The sequence below is a fragment of the Anser anser genome (genome assembly GCF_964211835.1).
Source record: "Anser anser genome assembly, chromosome: 24".
In the NCBI taxonomy this organism is placed as follows: domain Eukaryota; kingdom Metazoa; phylum Chordata; class Aves; order Anseriformes; family Anatidae; genus Anser; species Anser anser.
Window position 1 is genome coordinate 3,689,189 of NC_139745.1, and position 27,914 is coordinate 3,717,102.

Genomic DNA, 27,914 nt, shown 5'->3' on the forward strand with positions numbered 1-27,914 from the left:
CCGCCCAGCCAATTAGGGAGGGGAGGCGCGCGGGGGATGCTGGGGGGTGTAGTTTTTGTTAACGGGGGGGGTGAGCGGAGAGGGGCTCGGGAAAGGGGTTCGGGGCTCAAAGGGGGTGGCGCTGGGAGCCGGCGTGTGCTGGGGCCAGGGAGGAAATGTAAAATAAAGTAAAATAAAATAAATAAACAGAATAAAATAAAGAAAAGAAAATATAAAATAAAACAAAGTAGAGTAAAATAAAACAAAGTAGAGTAAAATAAAATAAAATAAAATAAAATAAAATAAAATAAAAAGAAACTGTTTACGGGCAGTGGTGTTTGTCCGAAGCTGCTGCCCCCCTCCCACCGTGGCTCGGTGCCACCACCAGCAGTCCCTGGGTTCCCCCCTCCCGTCCCCCTGCCCCTGCACAGGGCAGGTGGATTTAACGGGGTGCAGAGACGCAACAGGAGCTGCGGGAGCAGCTTTTTCCTCCCTTTCCCTGCGAGGCATGGCCTCCTGTCCCACCAGAGCGCCGGCTCCCATCCACCCCAGCACCAAGCCTTTGCAAGAAAAGAAGGGAAAAGAAGGCCAAAAAAAAAAAAAAAAAAAAAGCCAAACACAACCCGAGCACCAGCAGCCCCAGACAGCGGCGCTGATAACAATCTGGTGCTGCTTGACAGCCCGCACATGGCAAAGTCCAGCAAACAGCAGTCCCTGCACAAACAACTCGGGGTTTGCCTGGCAACAGCCTCCTCCGGCTCAGTTCTGTGCCGCTGCCAGTGAAGCCGCCGTGTCCGCAGCCTCGCCGGCACGGTGCCGCTGGCGCAGCCACAGCCCGCTCACCACGGCACGCTCGCTGCCGTGCCAGCCCCAAGAAGGACGAGGTTTGAAGCTCTCGGCTGCTCCCTTCCCCGGGCACGGGGCCCCGCAGACACCCCGGCTGTTTTTTAGGGGTGTTTTGCAAGCGCGGCTCTGCAGCAGGGCTGCGGGGTCTGGGCGGTGTTCGGGGTGAGGAAGTCGTCTCCTTCTTGCCCACCCTCCTGGGCAAAGCTGCTGGCTCTGGGTTCGCACTGGTGTGATTTGGGATTTGGGAGAGGGTTTGGGTTTTTAATTGTGCCTGATCTGAGCCCTGAGCCAACACCCAGGCTGTGCCTGCTCTGAGTGGAACCCGGCCCCACAATCCCCCCCCAGGGCCCGGTGTTGCCATTTCAGCCCCCCTCACCCAGCTCTAAATGGCTACAGAGGGGAGCCTGCCCCACCAGCCGGGGGGGAAACGCAGCACTTTTTGGGGCACAGGGTGCTGGGGATGCTGCAGGGCCACGGAGGGGCAACCCCCGGCTCCCCAAATCCTCATCATCCACCCAGGGGAGCCACCGGTTCCCGATTTACCCCCGCTGCTCTCAGGGAGGTCCACCTGGGGTTCGTCCACCCCAGCGGCAGGGCTGGAGGTCAGGGGCCGAATTCTGCCCCGGCTCAGCTCTCTGCTGGGAGCGGCAGCAACAGCTTGCCGAGCAGCTGGGCATCGGGACGTGGCAGTAATTAGCACGGAGCCGAGCACTCAGGGGCTCAGAGGGGCCGGATGTAACCTGGGGTGCTCCCGCTCCCCACCCTGGTAATGAGCACCTGGTGCCGTGGGTGTCTGGGGGAAAGCAGGGCACTAATAGCCCAAAGCCCCTCTTCTCCCCCAAAACTGCCCCGTGAGTGTCAGCTGGGAGCCTGGCCTGGGTCACCCCCATGGCAGAGCCCCCACCCCGTTACCAGCCCCAAATCCGCAGGATGGCAGCCGGGGAAGGGGTGCGTGTGCGGCCCCGAGGTGGGAGCGCAGGAGCCAAGAGCGCAGCCCCGGTGGCCACGGGCGTCTTCGAGCCAGGGCGGTGTCATTTCGGGTGGACACATGCACAGCGCAGCCCCCACAGGTTTGCCCCATTTCGGGGGCCGAGGGGGGCAGAAGGAAACGATCCCCAGGTGAGCCCCAGCACCCAGTCCAGCTCCACCACCCGCTCCTGCGGCTGGAGAGGAAAGTGCCAAGACGCTGCCGGGTGCCCAGCGGGGGCCACCTGAGGCCACGAGCTCTGGTTTGCTCCGAGCACATCAGCCCAGAGCTGAAATCCACCCCTTGCCCTGCAGCACGGCGGGGGGCTGCATCTGGAACCCCTCTGTGCCCCCCAGCAAGCTCGGGACATGAGGGACCAGAGGCTGAGATGCGCCCGGGCACCCCAGGGCTGCAACCCCGGGGCTAGCGATGCTGCCAGGCGTTTAATATAAAAACACCCCCCCAGAAGGCACCGAGGGCTGTGCCAGGAGGATGTTCACCCTGGGCTTGGCCAGCGCCGTGCCCTGTGTGCAGGGGAGGGCAGGAGGGGCTGCGTGCGGCCGGCTGTGCACTCGCTCGGCAATAAGGAGCGGCACGCGATTCCCCCATCTGCTCCGCAGCCCCAGGTCAGCCGACCCCGGCCGATTAGAGGCGCGTTACCTGCAGCCTCAGCACTTTTCCTGGCATGTTTGCAGTGCTCCTTCCCACGTAGCAGCCGGCTCGGGCTGTCAGCAGCTTTTCCCCCGCCTCGAGAGCAGCCTGGCAGAAGGAGGTGACCTGCCGCCACCTCTGAGCCGCGAGGGGCCGGTACCCGCAGTGCCCGGTACCCGCTGTGCCTGGTGCTGGTGTGAGCTGGCTCCAAAGATTTCTCCAGCCCCTTCCCATTGCAAATCCCTTCTATCCACACCCCTGTGTGCTTATCCTGTAGGAAAAACGAAAAAAAAAATATACAAAACATCCAAAAATACCCCCGGAGCCTGTGCATTTGGTTAAGCATCCCACTCTCCTTAGCCAGGATGAAATTTCCCAGGTTAGAAAAGTCGGGAAACCCTCGGCAGCGTCTCTCTGCTTGCTGCCTTTCACACTCCAGCACGCTGCAGGAGCTCGGGGCTGTGCCAAAACCCCACCACCATGCTCAGGCTGACTTCACCCAGGTTATCCCAGCTCCAGCAGGTCACCCAGGAGGGGAGCCCAGCCCCAGGGCTGCTTCTGGAGCCGAGCATCCCCGGGAGGAAGCAGTGGAGCCAGAAGCGAACCCAGGTGATCCTGGGCAGGCTGCAGCACCTCGAGTCCTTTCATCCTGCGAGCCTCATCCAAGAGCACTTGAGGTGTTATGTTTTGCCCCAGTTTGAGCATATTAATGCTAGGAAATAAAATGCAACAAGGGTTTTTCCTGTGCTAATTCGCACATGTGTACCTGGCTGCACAGAGGCTCGTTACGATATTCATTGGAAAAAGGGTGGCAAAGGAGAGGCAGCATTTCCTCGAGGGGAAACCCAGAGCAGAACCCAAACACCCTGTTTCCAGAAGCCCTGATCATGGGAAACATGCAACGGCTCACTAATTATTCAGGGAGCGAGGGCGCCCTAGTTAACGAGATGCTGACTGTACAAGTCTGTTGATTTAGCTCCACGGCGCGCGGTAAGAAAGCTAAACAGGAAGGCAGCCGGATTGCTCAAGATAAGTCACCTTAGAGCAAACAGCGAGCTCGTTTGGGGTGAGCCGCTGCCCCGGGTCCCCCCGGGACCCCGTTGGCCTGGTGTCCAGCCGGGCCAAACCCCAAGGACGAAGGCAGGCACCGCGGGACCGTGCAGGGGGCTGCTGGGGCACCTGGTGAACCCGTTTCCGTTCCCTCTGCGCTTCGCTCCTGTCCAGAGACTGGTACCCCAAGCATCTGGCCTTGATGGGATGCAGTAAGGGTGCCCGGCCTCTTTATGGGGTGCAGGGAATTTCCCTGCCAGAGGAAACGGAGCCTGGCAGCGATTGGGTTGCTTGGAGCACGGAGGGAGCTAAGCCAGAGCGTGGTCCCCAGCTCTGCAGCACCACCCGCACCAGCAGGAGCTGCAGGCGCTCGGGACCTGCACGGCACGCAGGTGGACGTAGCTCCAGCAGCACGAGCACAACAGGAACAGTGGCTTGCACTGGTTTGTACTGGCGAAGGGCTCCTCGTGGCTCTGGAGCCTTCTCCAGCAGCAGGGGGGAGGAGGAGAGCCCCGACGTGCCGCAGCAGCGGGTACCAAATCCTGCAGATCGCTCTGGCACTGGCGAGGGCTGGGGCTGCAGCCAAAACGCCTTTGGACTCCTGGCCCTGCAGAGATTTCCTTGGGCAGGAGGCAAAGGGCAGCCGAGCCTCCTGTGCAGACACCTCTCACGGCACCATCCCAAGGCCGTGCCGGACCTTCCCCACCCCGAAGCCCCCGAACCACCCCCGCAGCAGCCCCCGCTCCCCGCTCCGGCCTCTTCAGCCCGCTCGTGTTGCTGCTCCGAGTAGCGGGGCGTGCTGCCTTCCTCCCCTCCCCTCCCAAACAAGGCTGGTGCTCACCTCTCCCGGACCAGCTACAAAACAGGTTCCTGACGCTTTGAAGGATTTTAAGAGCCTTAGCTGGTTTATTTTTTAAGACACTACAGCCCAAACCTGCTGCCCCTAGGGCACGCCACGTGAGCCAGCACCCCCAGAAAGCCCCAGCAATTAGGTGAGGAGGGGAAGGGAGCGCGTTTCTGGGTAATTACCGGCTGGTTACGTCGGTTTATTTCTGCTGTGGGTTTACTGCTGCTGCAGGTACACGCTGTCAGGCTGCAAAAGAGTTTATTCATTCACATATTAAAGCCCCAGCTCCTTGCCAAGGGGCCTGTAAGTTTGGAGAGCAGACATTTATTCAAGTAATTACTTTAAAAAAAACACACACGCAACTAATCCTCTCGGTTAGTAGATCTCAAGAAATGCTTTGCAAGAGGTTTTCACTGTGCCCTGAAGACCCAGCCACCTTCAGCTGCCCAGGTCAGCACTCCTGAAACTGCAGCCTTTGAGCTTCGGGATCCTCGGGACGGGGAGAGGTTCCTGCTGGAGGCAGGCGAGGGGCAGCCAAACACGAGCTCACCTGGAGCTGGTGGAGCGGGGAGCAGCACTGACCTGGAAGTCTCATTTTTGACCCCGATTTCAGGTGGCTGAGATCAGTAACGTAACGCCGTTTTCAAGCGCATTCAACTGCCGTCAAAATCGTATTTTCCTAAAGCTTTGAAATAGAAATGGAGTAATCACAACCCCAAATAATAAATATATGTATAGAGTGAGATATCCTTCTGCAAACATTCAAACTGCTTTAGAAGCAGTGGATAAACCGCAGAGAGAAGGAAGTGTGTGCTAGCAGATAAAGGCAGGAACCAGTCATTTCTCACCCAAGGCCTGGCTGGGAATTGCAAAAATTGCCCGCAACCCACTCAAAATCCTCCCTGCAGCTCCACCAGGGCGGACTCGAGGTGGCCCCTTGGAGATGCAGAGCAAGGGGTGGGGGCTCTTAGAGCGGCCCCAGCTCTCCCCGCGGACTCGGAGCCGAGCCTTGGGCAAATCAGCCCTTATCTGCCTCCCTACCTGCTGTAAACGGGGATAATTGGGCACGCTCAAGGATACAGCGGCGAGGTTTGCGCTGCCCTCAGCAGAGATAAGGCGCCGTGCGAACGCTCCGTCCTACTGGCACACTTCTGTGGCGCTGCCCCGGCGAGGGCTGTGAGCTCGCCTCCTCGCACGGGAACGGCCTTCGGCTCGGCAGCCGTGGCAGCTTGCGGCTTCGGCACCTTTGGTGGAAAGCAAAGCTGAGGAGGAGGAGGAGGAAGCAGGAGCTGCTGAAGGCTGGGGATGCAGAGCCCAGCCCAGGAAGGCTCCCAGCCGCGGGGCGCAGGGTGCAGACCACGCACCGAAGGAGCCGCGCTCTGGTTTTGCTCCTCCTCCCCAAGCATCCCCTGTGGCTGCTGCCCTTTCTGCCTTGATGCGGCTCCGGGCTCATCCAGCGTGCTGGAGCCCAGCAAATTGGGGGAGAAATCCCCAGTTCAGGTGGGAAACCACACGCAGAGAAAACAGCTGGAGCCTTCCCCAAAGAGAGGGAAAGAACACTTCTGTCCGGTCTTCTCTCTGGCCCTGAAACTAACACAAACTGGATTACGTGCCGGGAGGGTGCTGGGACGAGCACGTGATGGGGGCGGTGGGACAGGACCCACGGGTGCCGCAACGATTCCTGAGGGTGTCAAGCCAGAAGGAGCAAGAGCAAGCTGAAAAGAGCAAGCCGAAACCCATCCTCGCCCTCCTTCCACCAGCACCTGGCTGCACGCAGCCTCTCCCCTCTCAGGCAGCGGAAGCCAAAGAGCTTGGAAGAGTAACAGCCATTGAAAGGACGTAACGCCCATGCAAAACCTTCCGCAGAAACTGTTTGTCTTCCCCGTGTTTAACTAAGAATTAGGGCATTTGCCACCAGTAACGAATCCCAGACAAGCGGTCATTTTCTGCGTGCAACTCCGGGCTTTGAAAAATCCAATGCGGAAAGAGGATTTTGAGTGGGAAAAGCCTTTGCAGTGCTCCAGCAGAGCCAGCGCTTGCATTTTCCCACTGCAGGCAGCGCCCTGGGAACAGACACAGCCAGGACGGCTCCCCGGCCCCGCAGGAGGGGAGCGGGGCGCAGCACAGGGCTGCTCGTCCCCCCAGGGAGCGGCACTGCCGGGAGGCGAGGGACACCCGACAGCCTGAACTGCGGCTCCCTCGAGGGCCAGGGGTGCTTCCACATGGGAATCAGCTTCGGTTACCCGTTTCTGCTGGAGAACTGGAAGCTTTTTTTAATGAAAACCAATCCGATTTCCCTTCCAAACAGCCCCACTCAGCGCTGAGGTAAGGGGCAGACAGAACTGGTGCTTACTGGTGTCGTTTGCATCTGTAGGTTAAAGGGAAGAACCCCCTGATCCTCTCATCTCTTTGTTCCCTGTCAGGGCCGCATGGTTTCTGCGCTCTGCCTTCGTGGCTGGGGAAGAAAACGGAGAGATCTGCTCCGAGAGAGGCAGAGCGGTCCTGGGAAGCGGGATGTAACCAAGGAGCGCGGATCCTAGCAACACGCCGGGCTGGGAGGATTTAAAGATAGAAACAAAAGTCGGAGCGAGGCAAACAATGGCGAGCGCCCGCACCAGAGCCGGGGCTGCACCGCAGTCCTTGGAGCAGGGGACGAGTCAGGGCCAGGCAGGGACCGGCGGTGGTTTTTTTTTTTCCTCTTTCAGGCAAATAAAAAGTATCAGGCACACACAGACGAGTTTTGTTTTTTTTTAAACACTTTAACATTTGTCAGAGTTTTTGTACAAATCAAAGCAACCCTTTTAAAATCTCCCTTATTACAAACATACAAAGGAACAATGTTATTACTACAAATTATCAGCTACTCAACTTTGTCACAATTAAAAAAAAAAAACCTTAACAGTATATACAGGGCTTTTCTCCCTCCGTTTGTTTCTGTAGCTTGAGGGAAGCAAAAAAAGCAAAGCCCCCATTTAAAAAAAATCCCACCAATGCACCTCAGTTTCTAAAAACATGTGAAGTATAAAATTAGGTGAGTATTTTCCTGCTGTCACACTCTGGCAAAGTGTAACACTTTTTTTTTTTTTCCTCATATCAGAAGTATCTTTAAAAAAAAAAAAAAGAACAAAAAGATGTGGCAGAGTGTCTGATGCTGCAGCATGCTCCTTCCATGCCGGAAGCCAACATCAAAAAAGTGCCTTTGAGTAAAAGTCATCTTTAGCAACAAAAAAAGGAGAAAAAAAACCTCACAATGTCTAGTTAAAAGCTTAATAAAAACCCCTGACAGAGCAGCCAGGCCTGCCTCGGAAGGGCAGCTTTTCTCCTTGCCACCACCTACCGTCGGCACCCCTCCAGGCTAAGGTGTCGTCCCCTCCTCCTCCGCCCCGCGGGTCTCCGAACCCTGAGATGTTTCCGCACGCCCTGAATCGATGCCCAGGAGCGCTCGTGCGGCTCGGGGCTGCTTTCCCCCGGTGCCAAGTGCTTTTTGTCCCCCCCCCAAGAGACGTGGGGAGCCCGGGGAGCGCCCACCCCGGGCGGCCTGGCTGGCTCTAGGGGCTCCGCTGCGGCTCTCCAGCTGTTTCTGAGAAGCGCGTCCCTGGTGCAGGGAACTTTCGTAGCCCTTTTATTCTGCTGGCTTTTAATCAGCAGCGAGAAACGTCCCCCGGAGAGCCCCAAGAAACACTTCCTGGCTCGGGTTGCTGCCTGAGTAAGCGCTTTCCCGGAGTCAGCCTGGCCCCTGCTTCTGCATCTGGCAGGGAGAGGGGGAGAAGAGGGCGAGCTCGATCCAGGGGCTGAGGGGAGCACAGGAAGCAGCCAAGCCTCGAGCTCTCCTCGCGTAAAGAAATGGAGAAAGAGATGCTCGATCCCGCCAAGCCCCAAAGGCCACCAAGTAACCAGGGGTGGGATGAGGTGGGTCTGTGTCTGTATCATCGAGCTCTGGCGCCCAACCCAAAAGCTATCATAAGAAAACAGGAAAACACCAAACCTAGCAGTTGGCTTTGCCAGGCTGACACTGGGAAAAGAAGAAATAAAAAAAAGGAAAAACAAAATGAAACCCCTCCAAGATAAATACAGAGCCCCCACTTTGGAAGCGTCTTCAAAAGGATGGATGAACCGTTCTCAGCAGTGGCACAACCTTCCAGTAACGTCCGTCGGGCTGGTGATTTATCGGCTTCCTTTTGAGGAGGGAACAGTCGGAGACAAATCAAGCTCCCACCGCACGCAGCTCCCGTCTCATCTGCGGAACGACTGGCCGCGGCTATTGCCTCACAGCAGCAGGTCTGAAACCAGCGAGAAGTCTCTAATGCAGCAGGTTCCTGGTTGCTCATCGAAAGAGGTGGCAGTGGTAGTAACTGGTCGGGAAAACACTTCTTCCAGTCAGCAGTGCTTCGGGGGGGGTGTGGGGTGGCTGGGACCTCTCCCCGCGGATCGCCGTGATGCGGAACGGTGTTCAACAGAGATCGAAACCAGGCACACTCAAGCATGCTGTCGAAAGGCAACACACACCAGGCGTTTCCATCGAGGCCACGGCAGTGGGAGAGTGACAACACTGAGGTTTTGGCTTCCAGCGATCAGGCAGGCCTCCTGGACTCCTTGGCTAATGCTGGGGAAAGCTCCCAGATCGGGGGTTTGGTTTTTAAGGGGAGGTTATTGCTCCCGACTTCTCAGGCTTTTTGCCCTTCGATAGGGCAGCTGCTTGCTTCAGGAGTTCTCTGTTCTTGGCCTGGAAACACAGTGAAAACGGGTATTTAATGGCAGGGATCATCGTTAGCTCCTGGGATCCTAGAATTGCCTGGACAGAAACCGCCGCATCCGATGAGAAGGGAGGGAGGTGTTGCTGCGCAGCATCACAGCGCGAGTCGCGTCCAGCACCTCACCCCTACCATCCCTCCCCCTCGCATCCCCCTGCTCTAACACAAGCAGGTGGGAGGTTTACAGGGGCTGTAGTGAAATCTGACGTTCCCGACTTGCATTAACCAACCAAGGACACTCGCCAAGGTCTCTGGGACCTGCTTTCAATCCTCCGCTTCCCTTCCGCCAGCCACTGTGGTCTGACAGCGCGAGAAGCGGTGGAGAGAAACCCTGGGGACTCAAGGCCCCGTCCTGACTCTTGTTTTAGCGAGTCGAAGGCAAACTTCTCCCACCCTTCTCCTCACTGGTGCGCAGGGTGGAACAGCTCACGCTGTTCTCCGGCTTTGTTTCACCCTCGGTTTCCTGAGACGCTGCCAACGTTTTACCAGGGCTCAGCACCGCGCCGCCTGCATCCCTGCAAGGAGCCTCCTGAACCCGCCAGAGCACCAAGAGAAAACAGCTCGGCTCCCTGGTTCGGACCGAATTAAAGATCACAGCAACTTACGAACAAGGCTCTTTGGTCCCTTTTCACAAACTCCTGAGCTCGCTCACCTCTGGCCCACACAGTAATTTATGCCATACCGGTAGGATAAGGAGCAGAACCCGCACAAAACCAGCCACAGCCCTTCCGCGCTGGTTTGCAGCGAGTGACTGAACACACAAAGGTTGTTAGAGGAATTAAACCCTCCGCTCTGGTGCTGCGTGGGGCAAAGCAGCTTCTTCTACCTCCTGCAGGCTGGAAGAACACAGTACCCCTGCTTCCCCCCCGGTGCAAAGACAAGACAAAATAACCCAAGAACACATCAAAAACCATGTGAACACTTCAAGGCACCTACAATACACCAGGAGGATTTCAACTTTTATTTTGGAAGCAGGGAAGAAAGTTTCCAGAGCCTCAGTCAGCACCGGCTGCGGGAAAACATTCGGACAGCGGAGAGGAGGAGTTCGGGGCGGTCCCACCCCGAGCTAAGTACAGAGCAGCGCAGCGGGCGGCAGACACGCGAAGCCCTCCCCACCCAGGGTGGCTGTGGGCAAACCTGCTCGTGGGTCTGACGCTTCCTCCTTCCCCTCAGAACTGAGCAAGTTTAAGGCTGTTGGGAGGCGTCCGGCAGCTTCCGAGACAAGACGTCCCCTTTTAACTACAGCAAAAGGCTCCACGGGGACACACGCTGAGCGAGCAGCGCGCCCTGCCTCGGGAAACCACCGCACGGAGGGAGGGCACCTCCCCGCCAGCCCTTGGCTTCATGGCCGGGGCTGCCGAGGCAACCAAAAGGTGGAGGTTTGTGCTAAGGGAAAGCTGTCTGCTCGGAAACGGAGTAAGAACATCAAGTCGTTCTTTGCAGGCCCAAAGCCACGAGACAGAAACAGCTCTAGGCTGAAACAGGATCACAAAAGCAGAACAGGCAGAAGGCTTTGGCTGTCGTCGCTCCCTCAACCACAAACCAAGAGCGCTGCCCTGCTCACGCGGGGCGGGGAGCGCACCCAGCCCCCCGCACACCCTGCAGCCTCCAGGCAGGCTTACGTCGCTTAAGAAGGCGCTTTGTGCGGAGGAGCTCGTGGGCACCAGCTTTCCGACAGCAACTGCAGCCTCCAAAACCTGTCTCCCTCTCTAATAATTAACTTGGGTGTGTGCAGATGGAGGAGGGGCTGTTTTCTCAGCAGGAATATAAGCCTTTTGTCTTATCCCCTCCCATTTCTCATTGCTAGGGCTTTAGATCATTATAAACCCCAGGGTAATTAAAGGGTGCAAAGTTCATTTCTAAGGCTGACTTCTTCCCCGTAACCAGCTCCCCTTTGACCCGATCTCTTCAGCGGCTCACAACGTATTCAGGCTGATAGTCCGCCTGGCGTTTCCATGGCCGTGACAAAAATCCTGCTCTCCCTGTTCCCTCGAGCTCAGGGACTTCTTTATTTGGACTACGGCGATAGAGCGCTAAGGGAACTGCCGATTGTGTCTCGATCTTTGTTCCCTTCGCTTACCGGCCACATAAATCACGTTAGGGGCTACGCGGTACGGGGAGCTGACAGGTTCTGCAGGCCGGAGGAACAGGTTCAAACCCAACGTCGGCAATCGGTAAAACGAGTCTGATGGTTCCCAGCTGGTCCACAAGGGACACAGCCCAGCACTTTACAACGCGGAGGGCCTGAGCCCGAGTAGAGAGCAGCGAGAAGGATGTAAATAGGGGTTACAGCGCGCTGCGGCGTGGTACGGGGCTGGGGCAGAGCAGAGAGGCCGGAGGACGGGGCTGAGAAGCGTTAGCAGAGCTGCCCGTGCAAAGGCTCACGGTTGTTCTCATGGGGAGTGTCCTCAGTCACTCCCAGGTACAGCGCAGCTCAGCAAATTAAAACAAAAATGCTGTCACCTGTAACTGCTCCATGACCTCCTTGTGCGTCTTCTCCATCTGGTTCATCTTTGCCCTCATCTGCGACTCCTGGTACTGCAGGTCGGCTTTCAGCTCTGTGATCTGCAGATAAAGCAGGAGAGAGCACATGAGCTGGAGGAAGGGATGACCGCCTTCACCCCGGATGCACCCTGCCACAGAGAACACCTCTGCAGAAGCTGTGTGAGACTGCCCGAGTTGGGAAACGTGCTGGGGTAGCCAGGGGAGAGCAACAGGACCCGAACCGGCCCACAGAGCTGCACGGAGAAGCAGAAGCGCCCAGGGTGCTGCTCTCATTCTGCACAGGGCAGCGGGATTTCCTCTCTGCCTTGCCCCCACGCGGAGGTGTCTGAAGCTGGCCAGGAAATGACCCTTTATGAAACGAGAGCCCCCCAGGTGGGTCCTGAAAGCCTCTAACTTCGGAAAGGAGACAGCCTGGAGACAGCCAGAAAGCCTCTTGCTGCTTACAGCGAAAAAAGCTAGACTCTGCTGGAGTGTGATCTGTGTGAACACGGCAGCTGTGAGCGTGCCGTGGGGAGGGGAGCAAGCCAAGGGCTCTACCTTCTTCTCCTTCTCCAGAATCATCTGATCCTTCTGGTGCAGCATCTTCTTTAAGGTAGCCACCTCCTCCTTCAGCTGGGCGATGATAACGAAGTGGTCGGTGCCGGGAGAGTCCAGGGCGAGGTCCGGAGAGAAGCTGCAGCAAAGAACAGGGCAGGACTCTCATCACGACCCCTTCTCCTCACCGAGGCAGGGGAAATCCCACACAGGCGGCACTCGGGGGAGAACGGGAATCGTTTACGACATGTTGCGCCCTCCAGGCACACAGGGTCTGGAGGCGCTACCTGGATCCCTGCCCTGGATCCCACAGAGAATTTGGGAAGCACCTGAGATGCTGGGCAACAGGGGCTCCGTGTGATTAACCCGAGTTGTGTTATCGCACGATCAGCAGGGACACAGGACTGCTGGGGGTGAACACCAGCCAGCATCTCCAGCCACCAAGCAGTAATGACCCGTTTTCGAACCAAAGAGCTGAGGCCAGCAATCAGAGAGCTCGTGAAACTTTACGCAACCACTTAGGAACTCTCTTCGCTCACAGGCAGTCCTTGGATGTACAGCAAAGCTCCGCACTCAATGTAAACAAACATTCTGGCAAGGAGGGAACATGAAAGAGACACAAATAACCCCTGAGTTAAACAAACAAAGCCAAAGGAGACACCTCGATTAAAGTCAGCCCTGTCCTCAGCAGGGAAAAGGGGAAAAAGACACGCTGGACTTTAGTATTTTGGTTCCACCATGACACAGCAACATAGGGAGAAGCTTCGTTAGAGCTTCAGAGCAGGAAGGGCTCTTCAGGAAGACAGACAAACAGCCGAGGGCACTGCTCATCAGCCAGCTATTCTGAACTTAAGCAACCAGCTGAAAACGTATCCGGACATTGGTCACCCTCCTGCAAAGGTAATCCACGCATCTTCCTCCGAGACACCCAGGATCTAGGCAGCCACCCCCAGTGCCGCGCTCCAGCAGATCACAAGATATGATAAGCTGCAGCCACAGGCCCAGGGAGCTCACCTGATCTCTGCCTGCCTTCTGTTCCTCACCGCTGTAATGCTAAGCTTGATTTTTATCTCTGGGTGCTAAAAGGGCAGCACACTCCCAGCCACACACACCTGAAATGGCTGTATAAAAATTTAACTGTAATAAAATAAAAAAAAAAGGCAACAAAGCTTCACCTAGAAGATAACGGCCAGGCTTGAAGTTATCAGCCAGCGCTGCTGTCATAAAGATAAACAGCCAGGGTTACCTGAATTCGGACGTTTTCTGAAAGCCTCCCGGGTGGGCCAGCACACATCCTGAAGCTTACGCTCAGCTTAGAGCTGGGAGCTGCAGCGGGCGGGGCAGGCAGGGTGCGGAGCCAAACAAAGCTCCCCCACCGCTGCCTCTCCCAAGCGCGAGCCCCTGTAACCCCCAAATGGAGAGTCCCGGCTGCTCACCTCACGCAGGGGGCTCCTCCAGAGCCTGGAAAGAATCCGTCTGCTAATTAAAAGCGCAGCCTGCGGCGAGCGGGCTGGAGGGCAAGGACGTGGTGGCAGATGGGGATCTACAGAGGGGAGCTGCAGAAGGGGCAGCTTCCCAGACCTGAAAGCCACGGGACAGCAAGCTTGGCAAAGGAAAAGTCAGAGCACAGCGGAAGCACTGCGCCTGTTTGCGGCACGCCGACAGAAAAGCCCACCCCAAGTCACGGCGGGTCCCCGGGGTTTAGCACTGCCTCGTCACGCTGGGCAGCCCTCAGGCACAGAAGAGGTTCAAACAGGCGTGCTAGAGGAGAGCGCCTCCATTTTAAAGCTGTTCCCGAGTACAATTTCCCCAAAGCGGAGGCTCTGCAACGTGCTGGTGGGTGCTCCGGCACCTCTCCGTTGCTAGCAGTAGCTTTAATTTCCCACTCAGTGCAAATATGCTGGGGAGGAGAGAAAGGAAGGAGGAGAAAAAGAAAAAGCAGCCTCCACACAGGCAAAAAAAATATAATAAAGTCTTCCTCACTGAATTCTACGGGTTAAAACAAACTCTGGCTTGCACCGCTGCCTTGCCCAGGCAGGCTTCCCTCCTGCTGCGCCCTGGGGTGAGGAGCAGAGCGGGGAGATGCTCCGTTTCCCCGAGCAGCTCGGGCAGGAACCGTCGGCTCCCTGGCAGCTCCCGTTGCGAGCACCAGCGGAGCCAGGAGGCGAGCGCGGCCCTGCCACCCAGCGGGGAGAAGGGACAGGAGGGCCACCAGCCCTCCGCGGAGCAGCACGGGGCCGGAACCCGAGCTTCGGGGGCCTCCACGGATCCTCCTGCTGAGGACGTGGAGCACAGGCAGGTTTTTTTTGCTGTCCGGCTGCTGCAAAATCCACCCTCAAAAGCGTCAGCGGGCAAATTAATGCGGCTTTCTCTTCCCCCCCTTTTTTTTTTAAAGGGTGACAAATCAATAATGAAAGGTCTCTCTGTCTTTAACTTCGTATTAAGGAAGCCTGAGGCTCCAAAATTAGAAGGAAAAGTGACAGATACACTTCGTTCCTTTTGCAGACTAAGAATAAAAACCAGCAAACAAACCAAACCACCACCACCCAACGCATCCTCCCTACAAGTGAGCTCCATCCCCAGGGGCTGTGCCACAGAGGTGTGGGCTCTGTGAGTCCGAGCAGCCTCAAATTCATCCCGCCGATGACCTGATGAGCTACCACCGCTTGCAGTGGAGACAGCTAAAAACGGAGCTCTTCCAGAGACACCTGCCCCTCCAGCGAGCCGAACAGAAACCAAAACGACTGCCTTAAACTCCACACCTCTTAAAGGACTGAAATAAGGCAAAATAAAAGCCGTGCTTAAAGATTTTGCTGCTTAAGCCAGGCTGCTGTAAACAGGCACAAAGCAGGCTGACCAAGCGTGCAATAAAAACGCTCCCTGTTCCCAAAAATCCATCCAAACCCACAGGAACTGGCACTGAGCTCCCACTTCCCCTGACACCAGCAAAAGCAGGAGCAGGTCAGCCCAAATCCTAGCGCTTTCAGCAGAAGCCAGGACGTTTCCATGCAGACGAGAATCTTTTTACCCAAGGAAGCCCTGGCAGAAGGGGGTGAGGAGGCCCAGGCCCAGCCGGGGTGCTGGGACACACCGGAGAGCCCAGGGTGCTGGCAAGGGGTGCTGCAAGGTGTGCGGGGAGCTGCTGCCGGGGAGAGCTGCTCCCTGTGCAGTAGGGTCACCGCCGTTACCTCCTCTCGGAGCTCACCCAGCGAGGAGGAGCCCCTCGGGCACCACCCTGCTGACAAAAACCCTCGTGCCCCGCCGCAGGCCCCGACCCAGGCTGACTCCGGGGTGCTTTACAGAAAAGGGTGCAAGAGGGGAGGCTTTTTTTTTGGGGGGGGGGGGGGGAGTTCCTCCTCAGCAGCTCCACAATCACACTTAACGAAGCACCATTATCATTCCGCTCAGGAAACGCAGCCCTGTGTCTATTTAAGGCAGCTGCAGCTCGTCTTTTCCACGGCGCGTTGCTGGAGCCCTTCAGGAGCTGCTAAAATTGCACACGGTTCGTTACTGGGACTCGTCAAGAGCCCGTGGCAGAGACCACAGCCTTGGCAGGAGCCGGACTGACAACGCCTGACGTGAGAGCAAACAGAAATAAAGGCATCTGACTCCTCTAACGACTGCTCCTGCTTTGCAGGCGAATGGCTAGCAACTAGACTTTTTGCTTCTTGGGTACGTCCACACCAGCAGCGGTGCTGCAAGGAGTTGTTGGGTCTCAGCCCAGGCTTCAACGAGCAGATAAAAGCACCTCGTACCCTCCTGCAGCCCAGGGAGCAGGGGCAAAACGGGGTCCCAGAGGGAAAGCACCGCCGATGGGCAGAGATCTGGTGCAGAGACCTGTCTCCAGGCCCTCCTCCGGCTCCCCCGGCATTAAGGGCAGCCAGATGACTCCTCAACACACCGTGCTCAGCTCCCAAGCCACGGTCAGCCCTTAATTTCTTCCGATTTTAACAGAAATACCGTTCAAGTGCCGAGCGGTCCTGCAGACCACTTTGTGGGAATCGCTGCCCTATAAAATTACTGAAATCCTCTTTCCCACAGCAGCATTTCATCTACTAACAAACATTGCCCAGATGTTAACCGTATCTACAGGAGAGCTGATGTGATCTTGAAGAGACCTTCAAGGCAGGCAGGCAGCAATTAATTACCAGTTGCTCTAATGACCCCCTTTGGCACTAAAAAGCCTACGCTCTGGTCCGCGCTCCCAGCTCACTGCTGTTTGGAAGGAGATCCATCGAGAGGGGCAGTTTCCAGGTCTGAGACAGTTCCCGGGGAGGGAGGGCAACAGGGGGGAGAAAACGAGAGGTGATCTCACTTCAGGATGTCAGTGCCTCGAGAAACAGGACAATGGTGGGCACCGAGACTCGGGTGGGAAGCAGCCCCCTGCGCCAACGTGGACGGGGCACTCTGGATAGGGGGGCAAAGCATCTCGGGAGAGGAAGGAACGCTGAGAATCAGAGAGGAAAGGGAGGAATGAAAATATGCATGTACAAGACCATCAAAAAATAATAAAAAAAAAATCCATCTCAATCTCCTGTTTCTGCTAGCAACTCCCGTTCTGCTGCGCACGCAGCCGGCGTAACCCAGCACAAACTGCGGCAGCAGAACGGGACCGGCTGCGTCGAGCAAAGCTGTTTGATTGCTTGGCCCTCCCCCCGAAGGCAGGAGGGGGAACGGGAGGTGGGTCTTGATCCTCTCCTCCGAGGCCATGTCCCTGCAGAGCAGTCTGACGGCCCAGAAAGCACAAAAACTGCGCAGCTCTGCAGCGCAGCTGGCAGCCACCCCTTCCCTGTGACTGCAGGGAGAGGATACAGCTGTGCTGGCTGCAGTTTTTGTTACTCGTGGCGAGCTCAGCCAACAAGCAGCTCCTGTTCTAGCAGGTACAGGTACCAGGCATTCCTTTCTTTTTCCAGTCTATGTCTAAAGGCCAAGTAACGCTGCCCTGCTGGGTTCTGGAAAGCTGCTAACGCAGCCCCTTTAGGTCCCAGAGCCCGAGATCCCTGCTCTAGCACAAAGCCTCCTGCTATCCGCACGCAGCGCTCCTACCTAAAACTTCGCCAGACCGCCCACCCACAATTTCCCCATGTAGCAGGCTCACCTGTCACCGTTGGCAGATATGGCATCAAACTTGGCTTTCTTCTTTGGGATTTCATTCTGAATAGAAGAGGTGGATAAGGTTTTCTGGCTAGAAAAACGAGGAAATCATATGTCAGAACCTGAATGATTTGCAGTCAAAGACAGAGGAGCAGATAAATATTCCCACCCACTTTGAGCCTATTAAGACAAGGCTTCCTAGCACAAGAAAGAACAATAAAAAAATCATTCCTTGAAGAGCAGCTGGAGACTAAAAATAAACAGAAAACAACGCGTCAGCCAGATCAGTAGGTAGGTGAGGAGCTCATGCTTAAAATCTGCATTTCAATCAAGTTTTACAAACGCAATTTCGCTTTAATTGTACACAAGTTCAGCAAGTCGAATCGCTAAGCGGCACCGGCGGACTACGAGCCTACACCAGAACAATGGTGTTTGCAAAACAGCGACGCCTCACTTCGCCAGATTCCCCCAAACAGCAGAAATCTGCCCGAATTCATCACCGTTCCACGGTCCCGAGGCCAAGGCACTGCTCCCGGTCACTTCAGGAAGGGCTCCGGGGCGTGAGGAGCAGCCAGGAATCCTCCTTGCTCACCTCGGAGCAAGCCCTGCCCGAGAGAACGGCGCGTGCAGGTTACCTGTTGTAATGGCTGCCGCTGCTGAGCCTGCTGTACTGCTCCTTCTCTTGCAGGCCGGCTCGGGAAGAGCTGCTGAGGTGTTTGCACTGCTCTTTGGTCTTCTGTAGGACCCGTTTATAGGACAGTGTGCATAACCAGCAGAGCAGCTTTCCATCCACCTGGAGGGCACAAAAGAGAGACAGTTTTGTCTTGCTCCCTGCCCGCAAACGAAGCACAGCGAAGACAAGAAGCACCTTCAGGCTTTAAAATCGCACACAAACAAGCAGCGACTCAAAAAGGATCCCTTGGGAGCCTAGGAAGGGTAAGAAGTGCATTTGGCACAGCTGGTGCGACGCAGGCAGTACTCAGTAACAGCAGCTAACTTATGCTAACTTCAGTCCCTTTCAGGCTTTGCTTACAGGCTGTGAGCCATCACCCGCTCATCAGGGCAGGTAAATGGCACTGACACCGTTCCCCATCCCTCTCCCCCAGCAGGCACCTCGCGTTTCACTCAGAGGCCCCTTCTCCTCCTTTGCCACCTCACCTACCCTCCGGCCAAATTCAAGAGATCCTGCCCAGCAGACCTGGCAAAGGAACAGGGGGACTCAAAGGTTACAAAGCTCCAAAACCAGCTCCCACAGCAAAGCCCAACTCCAGAAACTGTTCCACAATCAAGAGGCACCCCCTTCAGAAAAGCTAGGGAACACTCGAAAGCGCGGACAGTCGCTGCGAGCAGCCCCGTTACCTCCTCAGGCTCCTTTTACAGATACCGACCTTCTTTCTGTCATCCTTCCTGTCAAACGCACACTGCTGCTTGCACTGCTCGCAGGAGTGCGGCGGTCCGTACTTCTTTTCGGAGTTCGTGCAGCGCTGGCACTTGTTTCCAATGAACGCTGCGATTATGTTGCAGTACTGGCAGGGTTTGGGCTGTAAGGAAGCAGACCAGCCGATATTGTAGCGCCTTCTAACGACATTAACGCATCGCTCCTTCCCCTTCTCCCCGGCACCTCAGAACATTTATTTCCCCACACCAATCTAGCTGTAATGCCGAGCCAGGAGACGTAACTGCATTTGGGCCCCTGGTCTCCAGCTAAGCGTGTTTAGCCATGACACCTCGACCATTTATCAAGTGCTACGAAATCTTCAGAAATATTTATCACCAAAATGGAAACAATCTAAATCTCTGCTTCAGCTTTCAGAAAAGCAGGAAAACGGATTTATCCCCGCTTCCTGGGGCAGTCTCAGTTTGTATGACCACGTTCTTGTTTCTATTGGATCTCCAGTAGTTCATTTCCTGGTCTAAAACGATGCAAGGCTGCTCTTTTCCATACTAAGAGAAGAGAAAGGTAAAAGCTTCACGCTTGAGGGACCTGCGTATTATTGATCAGTCACGCTATCACAACAGAGCCAGCCCATAAACTGCTCTGGGATCCAGCAGGATAAAGACAAGAGAGATGAAAGGAAAAAGAGGCAGGGGCGAACGGGCCCCGCTCACTTACTGTGCCGTAGAGCTTCACGTTCTGAGCACACTTCTTGCATATCGTGTTGGTTTTGCTGGGAAGAAGGACAGATCATTTTATTAGCACTTCCCCCAAGAACACTAAACCTCCGTGGTTAGGATCCCCCCGCAGGCTCCGTCTCCAGTGACAAGACTGCATTCATCTTCACTGGGGACTCCGATACCAAAGTGCGCTTCCTATCCCCATCTGGTCGAGGATAATTTGGCAAAAAGTGGTCTTACTAGGAGGTATCTTTTAATTAAGGCACCCCCAGATGACACCAGTTTTTTGTCCTTACAAACACAGGCGTCTGATTGCCGGCTAATTGCCGGCAGGCATGATTCAGCAGCGACAGCCTCACTTCTGGAGGAGGTCTGCGCTCAGTTACGAGGTGAAGGCAGGTCAGCACGGAGGTGATTTGTCCAACAACACAGGGAAGAACACCCCACACAACGTCCACACACTTTGTGCTCACCAATCCTTCCTCTGTAACTTGTAAAAACGCACAAGGGCGGAAGCACAGGAAGCATATTAAGGAATAATTTTGGGGTACCAGAAATCAGGTAAGAGAAAACTCATGGGCAGGTGTACCCAGAGCCTTCAGCGGGTGACGCAGCTGAGCGCTGACCAAAACAAAAATCCAAGGGAGAGGTACAGATCTAAGGGCACTGCGCAGGCACGCCGACTCGCCCAACGGACCTGCGAAGACGACCAAAGGTCTCCCACGCCTTCCAGAGCAACAATCGGGCTCGGTCACAGAGGTGTGCAACCATTACGGTTCCGTTGTAAGGCGAACCTCGGCCTCCCCGGCGCGGCCACGCTTACCTTTCCTGCTGGAACTCGGTCCTGCAGTATGTGCACTTCACGATGGGGTGCGCGATGCGACACTCCTGCCACAAGAGAAGCGGTCGGTGAGGGGCAGCGCGCCCTTCCCCAAACCCCAGTCACCTGCTGGCCTCCACCCCGCCACAGGCACTCGTCAAACCCCAAACGTTTCCTCCCCGTGCCGCTCCTACGAGGGCCGGGAGCAGGGTGACAGGAGCAGACGGTGGCACAGGTGATCCCCGAGTAAACCCAGACTCACCCCGAGGGCTGAGCCGTGCCCGACGCCCACACAAGGGTCACGGTAAGGCCTCACCTTCCGGGGCAGGGCCCGTCCTGCCGCAGCTCTTCACACCCCTGCCCTCCCTCCGCGAGCTTCCCGTGCCCACAGCGCCTCCGGCCCAGCTCTCCTCTCCCCACGCCCCCCTGCTTGGCCCCATCAGCACCCCCAGGCTGCTCCATGCCCTGCCCCATCCTCATCTCCCCCACCCGCTGCCCCCCCAGACCCACCTCCCTCCTTCGATACCTGAAGAACTCCGTGAAGATGCCCCCAGATCCTCCCCCCATACCTTGGAAACCCCCCCTTACACACAGCTCCCTGATGAACCCCAAAAGCCCACCCCAAGGCCCCAGGCATCCCCAAGACGTCCCCATCAGCAGCCCCCTCAGCTACCCTCAGTCCCTCCAAGTGCCCCCAGGCCCCAAATCCCCCCCCAGCAGCCCTGCCTCACCCAGCCCCTCACCTTCCTTCAGAGCCCCCCCTCACTTTCTCTCGGAGACCCCCACCTTTTCCTCAGAGCCCCCCAAACACTTTCCTTCAGAGGTTCCCTACCTTTACCTCAGAGTCCCCCCACCCACATTCTCCCAGAGGCCTCCTCACCTTCCCTCCCAGCCCCCCTGCCCACTTTCTCTCAAGATCCCCCCATCTTCCCTCAGAGATCCCCCCTTTCCCATAGAAGACCCCCACCTTTACCTCAGAAAGCCCCCTAACTTTCCCTCAAGATCCCCCCCCTTCCCTCAGTAAGCCCCCCACTTTCCCTCCAAGGACCCTCACCTTTACCTAAAAGCCCCCCTATTCCCTCAAGACCCCATTATTCCCTCAGAGGACCCTCCATTTTCCCTCAGAAGAGCCCCCCCTTTCCCTCATAGCCCCCCCCTTTTCCCTCAGGACCCCCCCCCTTTCCCTAACCCCCCCATTCCCTCGCAGCCCCCCCCTTTCCCTCAGACACCTCCTTCAAAGCCCCCCTTTTCCCTCAGATGACCCTCTATTTTCCCTCAGAGCCCCCCCTTTCCCTCAGAGCCCCCCCATTTTCCCTCAGAGCCCCCCCATTTTCCCTCAGAGCCCCCCCATTTTCCCTGACCTCCCCATTCCCTCACAACCCCCCCTTTCCCTCAGAGACCTCCTTCAAACCCCCCCCCTTTCCCTCACAGCCCCACCTTTCCCTCAGGAACCCCCCCCTTTTCCCTCAGAGCCCCCCCCCCTTTCCTCACAGCCCCCCCTTTCCCTCACAGACTTCCCTCACAGACCTCCCTCCCAGTCCCCCTTCCCCTCGCCCCCCGCCCCGCCGCACCGCACCTTGCAGAGCTGCTGGCCCTGGCTGAGCGCCTCGAAGGGGAAGCGCTGGTGGCACTTAGTGCAGGCGTACAGCGCCGCCATCCCGCCGCCGCGCTGACAGGCGCAGCCCAACCCTCCGCTGCCGCCCGTCCCCAACGCCCCGCCTCTCCGCCCCGCCCCCTCCGCCCGTTCCTCCCCTCCCATTGGCCGCCTCCCCCATCGCTCGCGCCGCCGCCGCTTCTCATTGGCCGGCGTGCCCGTCGCTCCGCGGGGAGGGCGGGGGCGGGGAGGCCCCCGCCCTTTCCCCTCCGCGACGGTCGTTGGGGAGGGGGAGCGCTGACGTCACAGAGGGCGCGCGGCGGTGATGCAACGGCCCCGCGCGTGACGCGGCCCCGGGGGCGCGCGGGGAGAGGCGGGGAGGTCTCGCGAGAACGCGGCGGGGTGGGGCGGGGGGGGAGGGAGGGGGACCCGGAAGCGGGGCGGGGGGGGGTAGGGGATGGGGAAGGGCCAAGGCCAAGGGCAGGGGGCAGGGGGCAGCGGCTTGGGCAGAGGGAGGGGGCTTGGGGCTGTCCAGGGCCTGGGGCAGGGCCAAGGGCAGGGTCCTGGGGCTGTCCTGGGGCAGGGGCCACGGGCAGGGGCTGAGGGAAGGGGCCTGGGCCTGTCCTGGGGCATGGTCCTGGCCCTGGTCCTGGCCCTGTCCGGGGGCACCCCCCAAGTGGGGTTCGATCCCTGGTGGGCCAAGGAATGGGGCTTGGTCCTGTCCAGGCACTTGGTGCGGGTCCTGGGCCTGTCCAGGGGCACGCTCCAGGTCGGGTGTGATCCACGGTGGGCCAGGAGCAGGGGCTGGGGCCAAGGGAAGGGGCTTCAGCCTGTGCAGGGGCCTGGGCCTGGGCTGAGGGCTGGGGCTTGGGCCAAGGACAAGGGCCTGGTCCTGTCCAGGGGCCTGGTTCTGGTCCTGGTCAGGGACTTGACCCGGGTCCTCGTCCTGTCCAGGGGCTTGGCCCTGGTCCTGTCCAGGGTCCTGGTCCTGTCCTGTCCAGGGGTCTGGTTCTACCCAGGGGCATAGCCCTAGTCCTGTCCAGGGTCCTGGTCCTGGTCCAAGGGCAGGGACTTGGGTCAAGGACAAGGTCCTGGTCCCACCCAGGGTCCTGGTCCCGGTCCCATCCGTGTGCCTGGCCCTGATCCTTTCCAGGGGCTTGGTCCTGGTCCCATCCAGGGTTCTGGCCCTGGCCCTAGTCCTGCCCACGGCCTTGCTCCAGGCTGTGCTCCATCCCCGCTGTGCCAAGCACAGGGCCCCGTGCTGGCCCAAAGCCAGGCCAGGGCCAAAAGGAATCGGGGTCACACCGAGCCTGTAACTGCCCCGTCCTGCCTCGGGGAGCGCAGGGCGAGGGGCACGAGGCAGCGAGCGGCTGCGGGGGGAAGGAGGAGCGGGGCTGGAGGAAGGAAGGGAGCGGGGGGCTGCGGGAGGAGCGGGGCAAGGGGGAGCGGAGCCCGGGGGGGGCCGGGGATGGGCAGGGGGGGTGCAGGCAGGGCAGCTCGACTGCGCCTGAGAGGTCAGACGTAAGAATAGGAGGAAAAGGAAGGGAAAAGGAGGTAGGAGGTAGCATCTGCAGCCAAGGGGAAGCCTTGTTTTCCTCTGCCCTGACTCCTGGCCCGCCGCGAGGGCAGCTGGTCCCAGGCAGAGCCGAGCCCGGCTGCGATCTGCGTGGGCTGGGTGGGTCTGGGCGGCGGGGCAGGACCAGCGCTGCAAACCGCTTGCAGATCATCCCCTGCGCAACCGGGGTAATTCTCTCCTTTTTTATTTTATTTTTCAGCGGAGCAGTTGTTGTTTTTACAGCGTGACGCGGAGCAGGTGCTGCGAGCTTCCAGACGTGCTGCCCCCCCCAAACAAAGCGGGGAACTGACGCGTTTTGGAGTTAAAAGTTCGCTGCGAGCCCAAGACAAAGCGAGCGGGGAGTCGTGGCTGCGTTAACAAACCCGCAGCTGCTGCGTCTGTGCCTGCCTTGCCTGACATTCCTGCGTTCTTAAACCCTGCTTGCTCTCGGGCCGCTGGGGATACCTTGAAATCTTTCGGAAACTTACTTCCCCACCTTTTTTTTTCCTCTTTTTTTTCCCCCCTCCTCACAGCAGATTACAGAGTATTCCCAGTCCTAGCTTGTGCGAGTGGTGGAGCTGAAACCCGAGCTGCTCGCCACGGCGCTCAGCGCTTCCCGAGCAGGACCGGGGGAGTGCCTTGGGTTTTTAGCGAGGCTGCGTGGGTGTGCATATTAAACTGAAATTCTGCTGTGCTTGGCTACCTCGGGGACTAGTTATAATCACCGGGCAAATATGCCGTGTGTAGGAGAAATACTTAATTTCGTGAAATCCGTTGCGTTGCGCTGGATGCGTGGCGGTGATGGGGAAATAGCAGGCGGTGGAAGCAGAAGGCAGAGCGGAGCTTGGCAGAGGCGGCCGGGGAGCTTCAAACAAAAACCCTCCGCGTCGCCCAGGGGCTGGGATGCTCGGAGGAGGCTTTCTGAGGGAAACGGGGCGGAGGTGGAGGAACCGGGGCCGCCCGGCTCCCCGGGGTCTGACAGCGCACCTGGAAAACGTAAACGCCACGAGCGGCTTGTTGCAAGGAATGAAAACCTCCAAAAAAAAAAAAAAAGAGAAAAGAAGTCAGGGGGGTTGCAAATCTCTGGAGCTGCGGAAAGGGAACGGTTCGTTTGAGAATGTGAGCAACAAACCTGCCAGAGCAGCCACGGCCGCCAAGGGAGAAGCATTTGGCTAAGGACGAGCGTTTGTGAGGCTGCTACCGAAGGAAGGGTAAGGAGAGCCGTTTAGAAAGGCCCTGCCTCTGTGGTTTGCCAGGATCGCCTCGCCAGCAGCGAGCAGCCTCTCGCTCACCGTCTCCTGGAGGCCAACAGACTGCTCTGCCCTTACTGGAGGCAACTAAAATGCTTGTTTCCATAGCAAAAAGCGAGGTTTCCTGCCCCAAATCGCAGTGTTTGTCACCCCAAAACCAACGTGGCTCTTCCACCCGGGTCCCCCCGTCCACGCACCCGGCGCAGGAGGTGCAGGGAGCTCGCCACAGCCCCCGGGAACCCACCCCAGGAGTTGCCAAGCCGACCTGCATCCAGCTGCTGCCCCCTGACTCCGCCTGTGGTGCCCTGCGAATCGCTCGCGGATAATATTTCCACATCCTGGCTCCCTCCGTGTCCCCGGCCTGCTGAATAATTACCTTGTTTTGCGCGAGCCGCGAGAGGTTTCCGCGGGTAATTCATCCGGCGCTGACAGGCAGCCAGCTTTGGGGCCGGAGCACATTTTCTGGCCACCTGGCAGTGCTGCACGGGCTCCCTTCTCGGGAGGGAAGCGCCGCATCCAGCACGGCCCAGGGCAGGGCGAAACCCAAACCCCGCTGAAATCCCGGCCTCCCTGCCTCGGAGGATTATTTACCTCGGCAAGCTCGGCCCGCCCCGAGCTTCTGGATGGAGTTTCTGGACGCGGGGACGGATCGATCCCCCAGGTCTGGGTGCTCTCACCCGCAGAAAGCGCGTTTCCCTGGAACAAAAACCCCTCCTGGGGGCTGTTTGCCATGGGGCTCTCTGTCTCGCCTCGCTGGGCTCTGAATTCGAGGGTCAGAGCCCAGCGTGGAGCCGGGATTGTCCCCGAATTCCCGTCCCCGTCTCACCACGGATTGGGGTCGGAGTGGCTCGGGGGCAGCCCGGAGGCTTCCAACCCCGCTGGGAGCTGGGGACCCGGCACGGGGCTCGGTGGCCGGGCAGCGGGGAGCTGGCGCCTGGGCAGCTCGGGGAGCCCCACGGAGGGAAAACGGAGCTGGGGGAACTCTGCCAGCGCTGCAGGGGAAAGGCTGCAGCCCAGGGGCTCCATTTTAGGGGCGTAACATGATGTTGGCTGATGGGGGAAGAAGCCCAGAGCCCCCTGCTCGCCCCACCGGGCACATGGGGACCTGGCTGTGCCGGGGGACAGCGACTCCTGTCCCGTGCCCGGTGAGGGCAGAGGGGAATTCATGGGCACAGGGGTCCCACGGGGGAGCCAGGGAGCCCTTTCCCCCCCCCCCCAAGGAGACACCACCATCGCCCCGATGGAGCACCCGTCCTTGTCTCGAGGGCACAGGGCCACCAGCCCCGAGGACGGCCTGGCTCCAAGCTGCCCGGGCTCGCTGCCTGCTCGGCCCCACGTCCACCTCCCAGCACCATTTGAGGAGGGGATCCCACATGGAGCCACCCCCCAAATCTCGCCTCGCGCTCCTGCTGTGGTTACGAGCACCAGGGAAGGTTTGGGGGTTGGGATCTCCAAGGGGGCACACAAAAAGTAGGTGCTAAAAATCAACTTTGGCTCATGGCACCTGCTGCCTTTAAAGCACCCAGCCTCAGCTGGTGTTTCACCAGCCAGGTATCAAATTTGGGGAGTTTCCCACGTAGCTGGCAGGCTGGGAATGCGGGGTGTGTGCAGACAATACGCCTCATCCAAAGGGAAGCTTAAACGTGTGGATTAAATCTTATTAAGGGTAAATCTCCAGGCCACGTTTGTTTTCCCTAAAGGAGGGTTTTAGGGTGTTTGCTCCTCGCTGTGCTTGGTCTGGGGCTCATGGCTCAGCCCAGCACCAGCTCAGCAAGCAGCCGCTCCCTTCTCAGGTGCCTCCTTTCTTAAATTCTCCCCTTCCAAAATAAATAAACCCATCTTTTTAAGTTCCCAGCCATGCTTAACTACCCGCACTCAGAGCCTCGGCTGTCCCCGGTGCCACAGACGCGAAATTCCAGGCTCCTGCCAAACGCTTCCTGGGGGCGCAAACCCTGCAGCGCTCGCAGCCTCCTGCGTGTTCAGCAGCAAATTCAGAGCATCGCCTGCCCGAAGGGAGCCTGAAAGTCACGGTTCCCTGAAAGTCAAAGCCTGTTTTATTGACTGCAGTCAAGAGAATCAACGCTGCGGAGCCCCGGCCTCCCCCAGAACAAACCCCATCACTCCTGCGCCGCGATCGTTCCCCTCCCAGCCGCGCGCTCGAGCCGGCGCCCCCGCCGGGAATGATTAAAGACCACTTCAGAAATCAGTGCAGCAAATTGTCAAATAAGCAGGTGAACGAGGGAGAGGAAAACAAGGCGATATTACGGCCTGCCACCCTCAGTCGGGAGCGATCGCCCCGCCTGGAAGGGACGCGGCGCTCCTGGGGAGGAAGCACGGTGCTCGCCCCGGCCATTTGCTAGACAAAATAAGGGTGTAACGAGGGCGTAGCTGCTCAGCACGGCTGCCCTCAGCCACCACAAGCCCCTTTGGGGAAGGATGCAGCCCACGTATGCACAGGGGAATCGCCGTCAGCTGGAGGTGCTGGGCCAGGCGCCCTCGACCCCATTGCTTCGGTCTCGGGGCCCTCGACCCCATTGCTTTGGGAGTTTTGCAGGTCAAAAAAATGCAGGAGGGGAAGCCCCATCCATGGACGTGCCGCTGTGCCCTCTCCGTGGCGTGCCCTGGGCAGGATTTTGCGGCTGTGCTGGATGGGGCTGGCATTTCGGGTGGGGATGCATCCGTGGGGCGATGCAGAACGCCGATGGAAGCAGCAACCCAGCTCCCAGCCCGCTTCTGCTCCCTGGGAGCAGCCAGAGGTCGGCCAGAAATGCGCAGGGGCTCCCACGTCCCCCCTCCAGGAAGCCCCCCAGGAGGTTTGGGTGGCGCTGCCCCTGCCACCAGTACAGCCAGTGGGGTCTGTGCCCCGTGGCCAAGGGGACAGAGCTCAAACCCCTGGGGGCTCCTCTTGCTGCGGGACCCCCACCCCTGCTGCCTCCCAGGAGGTGCCAGCAGGGAGCACCACGCCGCACGGGACACCCTGGGGACACCGCTGTCCCCATGCTCTCCCCACCACCTCCTCACACACCCCCCTGGCAGAAGGTCACCCCTTTCCCAGGGGACACACAGGGGGTCCCCATCACCAGCTGCTCCACCGGGAGCCCCGCGGTGCGCTCAGCACCCCCAGCTCTCCACCGCTCACCTCTCCACCCTTGGGACCGTTTCCAGCTGCCACCCCGAATTGCGTGGGATTTGGGGACAGCCTCCCCATGCCCCCTCTCCGAGGCCCCCAGAGGTGGAGGCGCAGCCCCCCAGGAGCTGCAGCTCTGGTTCCTTGGTCTGCTTCTCGCGCCTGCTTCCCGTGAAATCCCCGGGGACGGCAGCTGCTGGCGGTGGGCACAGCCAGGGCATCTGGGGCA

At 58.4% G+C, this 27,914-nt stretch overlaps 1 protein-coding gene and 2 long non-coding RNA genes across 4 annotated transcripts; 2 read left to right on the forward strand and 1 right to left on the reverse strand.

Moving 5' to 3' along the window:
* Positions 1 to 30: 30 nt before the first annotated feature.
* LOC310885977 lies at positions 31 to 7,269 on the forward strand. Its single transcript, XR_014575055.1, has 2 exons — positions 31 to 863; positions 2,963 to 7,269. It is a non-coding gene; the product is annotated as an uncharacterized lncRNA (long non-coding RNA).
* FAM76A (family with sequence similarity 76 member A) lies at positions 7,079 to 21,894 on the reverse strand. 2 transcript variants are annotated; one of them, XM_083809942.1, is made up of 10 exons: positions 21,736 to 21,894; positions 20,163 to 20,227; positions 19,338 to 19,392; positions 18,613 to 18,765; positions 17,860 to 18,017; positions 17,229 to 17,315; positions 16,446 to 16,577; positions 12,134 to 12,269; positions 11,555 to 11,656; positions 7,079 to 9,063 (listed from the first exon to the last, which is right to left on the reverse strand). In XM_083809942.1, exons 1-10 carry the CDS (start codon positions 21,814 to 21,816, stop codon positions 8,977 to 8,979), a joined length of 1,056 nt encoding a protein of 351 aa, XP_083666068.1. In that variant the 5' UTR covers positions 21,817 to 21,894; the 3' UTR covers positions 7,079 to 8,976. The 2 variants fall into 2 exon arrangements, with proteins under 2 accessions (XP_083666068.1, XP_083666069.1); XM_083809943.1 differs by lacking the exon at positions 16,446 to 16,577.
* Positions 21,895 to 22,009: 115 nt separating this feature from the next.
* On the forward strand, positions 22,010 to 24,000 carry LOC310885978. Its single transcript, XR_014575056.1, has 2 exons — positions 22,010 to 22,134; positions 23,529 to 24,000. It is a non-coding gene; the product is annotated as an uncharacterized lncRNA (long non-coding RNA).
* The last annotated feature ends 3,914 nt before the right edge of the window (positions 24,001 to 27,914 follow it).